General features: G+C 43.5%; 1 protein-coding gene across 1 annotated transcript in view; it reads right to left on the bottom strand.

Moving 5' to 3' along the window:
• Window positions 1–2,627: 2,627 nt before the first annotated feature.
• The window catches only part of LOC110116365, a 4,286-nt gene continuing 1,580 nt past the window's right edge, over window positions 2,628–5,333 (bottom strand). The window contains exons 2-6 of the mRNA XM_020849910.1: window positions 3,926–3,982; window positions 3,676–3,881; window positions 3,395–3,585; window positions 3,259–3,296; window positions 2,628–3,146 (exon numbers count right to left, since the gene is read on the bottom strand). Of these exons, the coding sequence (XP_020705569.1) occupies window positions 2,628–3,146; window positions 3,259–3,296; window positions 3,395–3,585; window positions 3,676–3,881; window positions 3,926–3,982 (1,011 nt within the window). The remainder of the gene's footprint in view (window positions 3,147–3,258; window positions 3,297–3,394; window positions 3,586–3,675; window positions 3,882–3,925; window positions 3,983–5,333) is intronic.

The raw sequence follows: 5,333 nt of genomic DNA, 5'->3' as shown, positions 1-5,333 counted from the left end.
GATCAAGCTCCATACTAGCTGAGTCGTGTTATCTCTTTTATATGAGTATTTTCTTTTCTTGAATTGAAATCTAATCTAAAAAGGGATTTAAATTAGAAGAAGAAATTAAATTTTCCCAAACTTCTTGTATGAAAGTATATTTCCATATCTTATAGGATATCAATGCATAATGATGATTCTAAAATTATAATTTTTAGACTCAAGTATCAAAAATATCAAAAGGATATAGATTTTCCGAGATTTAGAAATTTGCTAGAAAGGGAAGCTATTTACTTAACACTTTTGGGCTCTTTGAGCCACTTTCTCAACTTTCGTGTGGTTTACACAATTTTTTTTTATTTGATACACTTTGTGCATCTTTCACTTTTGGCGCACTTTGCGCATCTTTTCACTTTTTGTAACTTGCTTTCTTTTTCAAATCTCTAAAAGTAAACTTTTTCTCAGTTCTAAGATCATCTTCCAAATACAAGAGAAGAAGACTCACTTCTCTTATGCTAGGAAGAAGGATCTACAAAACAAATCATATCCTCTGATAAGAATAGCTTGATTAAGAAAATCATGAAATTTTATTCATCAACATGCTAAAGTTATCTATGAGATAAAGAATTACAAGATGATAGAGAAAATTTTCACTTCTAAATCCAATTTCAATTTGAAATAGATTTTAGTTCAAAAGAAGAAATCTCTCTGCCCATGGATGAGATAGAGAGATCATACCCTTTTATGTGTCATCACTACAAAGCTAGTATAACTAAAAGAAGTGAGAGAGTCATCATAATAAAAAATCATCTTATTTTCTTTTATTGATTAATCATCAATAGAAGAGAGAACGGGGTCCTTCAGCCTAAGTGCTGGAAGGGGGCCTATCTTCCCCTCTGAGGTTACAACCATTTTTTTTCTCTTTTACATATCTCTCAAGTACAAATAGAAGTCAAAGGAAAATGTGCTCATCTGGCACTACAAAAGAAGAAAGAAAAGAAAGTCAAGTGCTAACAAAGAAGCTGGAGTGGCAACTGTCGACTCAGCCTTGGGAGGCCTCCTCTCAACTACCTTTGAACTCTGTAGAGTCTACTTAATCATCTGTTATGTCTTCTTGGGGAGTGCTAGCTGTCACTCTCCCTCAGAACTGTGGAGTGATCTTCCACTACTGCCCTGACTGTAAGTCTGACTATTACTGTGGCTGGAGTTTGAATCCTTTACACTATGTGCGTAGCCTTGCCCTAGGGCTGCACTAAGTCACTATCCTACACATGGATCTTCCCACTAGACATAAGGCTCTCCACCCTATCCTTGAACACAAAATAATATTCAAGTGTATGGCCAGTATGTCGGTGAAAGGGGCAATATAGTGGGTGTTCCGTTTGCCCTTCTTCATCTGCTTTCTTATTGAATGGGAATGTCAAAACATCTTTCTTAACAAGGAATGTAAATATCTTTCTTAATCTTTCTCTTTTAAATGGATATTCCTTGTTAAGTCTCTGATGTAAAGACGACTGACTCTCTGAAGCCCTATAAGGAGGTCGAGACTGTTGATTCTGTGGTCGTGGTGGAGGTGCACTGCTCACGAGCTTCTTGCCCTTATTTGGTGGACCACAAGTACTATGTACCTCCCCCTCCCTAGGAGGAGGTGCCCTTGAAGACTCCTGATGCTGAGGTCTACACTGAGGTTGACTCTCAACCTTAGGAGGGACTGCATCAGGTATGCTGTCCTGTAGACTGATCACCTTAGTTAATAATTTTTAGAAGGTTCTTATAGTGAAACCTTTCAAGTAAGGTTCTATAGCGTCATCTATATTCTTTAATAAAATCTCTACTGCATGCTGCTCCTGTAACTGGGGCTCACACTGTAGGCTAAGGTTCTTCCATCTAACTATATAATCTGGAAGACTCTCTCTAGGGTGCTGTATAGTCACAACCAACTCTCCAATAGTGACCCGGTGCTCTGCACTGGCAAACCTCTGTATAAATAGCTGCTCTAACTCTGCAAAGGTCTGGATTGAGTCGTTGGGGAGGTCGACGTACCAAGCAAATGCCACCCTAAAAATTCTTAACATCAATGCATCGTTCCCCCCTATGTTGCAACATATGGCCCGATACTGAACCACATGCTTCCTTGGGTTCCCAAACCCATCAAAGACTCTAAATCATGGGGGAACAAAACCAGGAGGGTAAGGCTCACTCTCATACTCCACTAGGTAAGGCCTACCTTTACTGACCACCTCTTTAGTCTTTCTGGAGGAAATTGCCTGCTCCGCCTTCTGAGCTATCAAATCCTGAATCTTACTGGCTGACAACTGTGCTGTCTGACTCTGGTTAACTGTAGGTGCTGCAGGAACTGTAGGAACTGCCGTCGGGACCCTATCCGCTCTTACAGGATCTAGTGCCACTGGCGGCACTACTAGCTCATCTCTGAACGTGGTAGGAGTACCCACGCTCATCACTTGGGGTATAGCCCCCAAAGAAGTCAGCTGGGCAGTCATCGCTGTCATGGCCTTAGCCATCTCGGCCATCTGAGCCTATAAGTATAATACTGTGGTATCTGTAGGAACTGCTCTGGGAGATCCCCCTGCCTCTAGGCCTCCCTGCTCATCATCATCCTCATAGTCTCTATACTCATCTGAGTGACCTCACCGGGTAATCACACAGGTCCAGTATACTGGTATATTGTCATCTAACTCACTTTCCAGTATATCATCATCCTCTAAAAAAGATCGTCGAAGTGCCTCTATATAGGGACTCATAGGAGAGGTGATCCTATGAGGGCTGGGAGCAGGCTCTATCTCTACTCGGTCTGGTGATCCATCAGGGCTAGGCCCTGTATCTATATCATAAGTCTTTAGGACCACCTCGGACCCAGAAGGAACAACTACATCAAGTGGGTCTACTATACCTACTGGCTGAATTGCCTCAATTAAATGTATTATCTCAACTAACTGTGTGGCCTCAACTAACTGTACTACCTCTGCTAACTGTATTGTCTCATCTGGTTGCACTGTCTCTACTGACTGTACTGGCTCGACAGGGGTGCCTGCCTGCCGACGTCTCCAAACCCATCTACTACGACGGGGCTTTATACTGGTAGCTGGTTGCTCTGGGGCTACCTCCACTGAACTGATTTGAGGCCGAGCAGGCTCCCGCTGCTGTCTCTGTTCTCGGCAATGTGAGCGTCGTTCTATAGTAGGAGTAACTTCTGGCAGTCTAAAAATTGGAGCTGCACTAACTAACTACTGAGGTGGCTGTCCTCTCTGCCACCTATACCTCGATCTCGTGGTCTGTCTCTGCAACTGAAGAGTAGCCTAAGAGATTTGTCAAAGTAACCTCTCCCGATTGACAGGCCCTCTACCACTAGCTAGGCGGTCGATGTTTTGAATCCTCTAAGAGAGGGCTCGAACACCAGCATCCCTAGGGAACCTAGCCCGGGGTAAGGTAGTGGTAGCTGGAGGAGCCGCCGTAATGCGGGCAATGTCCTCCTCATCCCCACTATGTTTCAGTGGAGAGAAGCATCCTCCCTGGATCGCCTCTATCTCAGGAGCTACTATCACCTCTGGGGTGAGTACTGCTGACACTGGTCGTGGTCTCCGCTGCCTGGGAGCCACTATCCTCTAAATTAGCTCCTGGTCAGCTATCGTATCTGCCATCTGCTGCCTCTCTACCCCAGACACAACTAAATGCAACCTCTTATTCCTATTCCTCCGGGCCCTTCTCCCAAGGCCGGAGGTGGACGTGGAAGGGACATCTGAATCTACTGCCTGTGTGGCAGGGGGAACAGGGACGACTGAAAGTGCCGGGGTCTGCCCGGCGGCCTCATAGTGAGAAAGTCGAGCAAAATAGAAACCCGGCCAGAAGAGGGCGAAGGCACCTCGGTCTGGGCACCCCTCTTCCTAGTGGAAGCTGGAGGAGAAATCCGAACTCGAGGTACTTTTACCGGAACAAAGGGGGTAACAACAGCAACAGGCTGCCGGCGCTGAGGGGCCAGAGCAACCTGTGTAACAGGAGCGACAGGTACAGGTCGCTGTTGACCTCATTTTTGGTATGAGGTTACTAAGACTCTTCCAAACTCCAGATTAATTCTAGATCCTAGGATCCACTCTAGACCTTAGGATCCCTTCTTAGAGCCAAACCTTAGGGCCTACTCTAGAGCCTAGGATTCCCTTAGATCCTAGGATCCACTCTAGACCTTAGGATCCTTTCCTAGAGCCAGACCTTATGGCCTACTCTAGAGCCTAGGATTCCCTTAGATCCTAGATCTTAGAACTCCTCTAGATCTTAGGACCACTCCAACCTCAAATCAATTCCTACCTTTAATCAACTCCAACTTCAAGTTAATCCCTACCCTTGATCAATTCAAACCTCAAATCAATCTGAACTTCATTCAATTCAAATCCAAATTAATTCAAATTTCAAACATACCCAAACTTTGATCCAGTCAATTTGACAATCCAAACTTCAACTTAGACTTTGGATCCCCCTCCAAATCTTTTGATCCCTCTTAATACCTTGATATTAACTTGTTAAGCAATGATCTACATCTTTTTAGATTCAATTTGACCCAGAATTGACTTGAGTCCAAAATGACCAAAATGCCCTTAAATGGGGATTTTTGGACTTTTGGCCTAAACTCAACTTGATTTGACTTATCAACCTTTGAAATCTTCTTCAAATATCATTCCAATGGATCCTAAATGACTTTAAGAACACATTGAACCCAAACTTACTCTTTGGTTTGACCTGGTTGACTAAGTCAACCATGGTTGACCAAATCAACCCTTTAACCCAACACTTACCAATTTTAACAATTCAAGTGATTTTGAATCAATCCAACCCATCAAGATTGGTCAATTATACACCCTTGACTTTAAATTTATTGGCATGATGTCTTGTAGCACTCTTGACCTCCCTCATGCACATTCTAGTCACCATTGACTAGTCAACAAGTCAATGGGTCAAAAACAACCCTTGAAATGAGACCATAGCTTGGCCACCTCATCATCCCATAAAGCAAACCCTTTCTCCAAGCCAAAATCTCCTTTTGGATGATGGGAATATGCTTTTTCCCTCCCTAATTGATCATTAAACAAGCTCTATTAACCAAGCCAAGCATTGATTCATCCAAATGGGGCAAAAGGTGTGGTCCCTCTTCACATGGACCAAGAGATGTCACTCTCAACCACCAACCCTATTCCATAGCTTTGGGCAGCATAGGGGACACTTGGCACTCATCCAAAACCTCCTCAAATCAAATCTCAACCATCCAATCCAAAAGCCAAAGGTAAAGTGGGGGAAAACTTGACCTAAAGGGGGCTTCTTCATCATTCCCTTTGATATGATCAAAA

This window comes from Dendrobium catenatum, unplaced genomic scaffold, assembly GCF_001605985.2.
Source record: "Dendrobium catenatum unplaced genomic scaffold, ASM160598v2 fragScaff_scaffold_717, whole genome shotgun sequence".
Taxonomy (NCBI): Eukaryota; Viridiplantae; Streptophyta; class Magnoliopsida; order Asparagales; family Orchidaceae; genus Dendrobium; species Dendrobium catenatum.
Note: the sequence above shows the minus strand (reverse complement) of the source record. Positions and strands in the feature narration are given on the sequence as shown.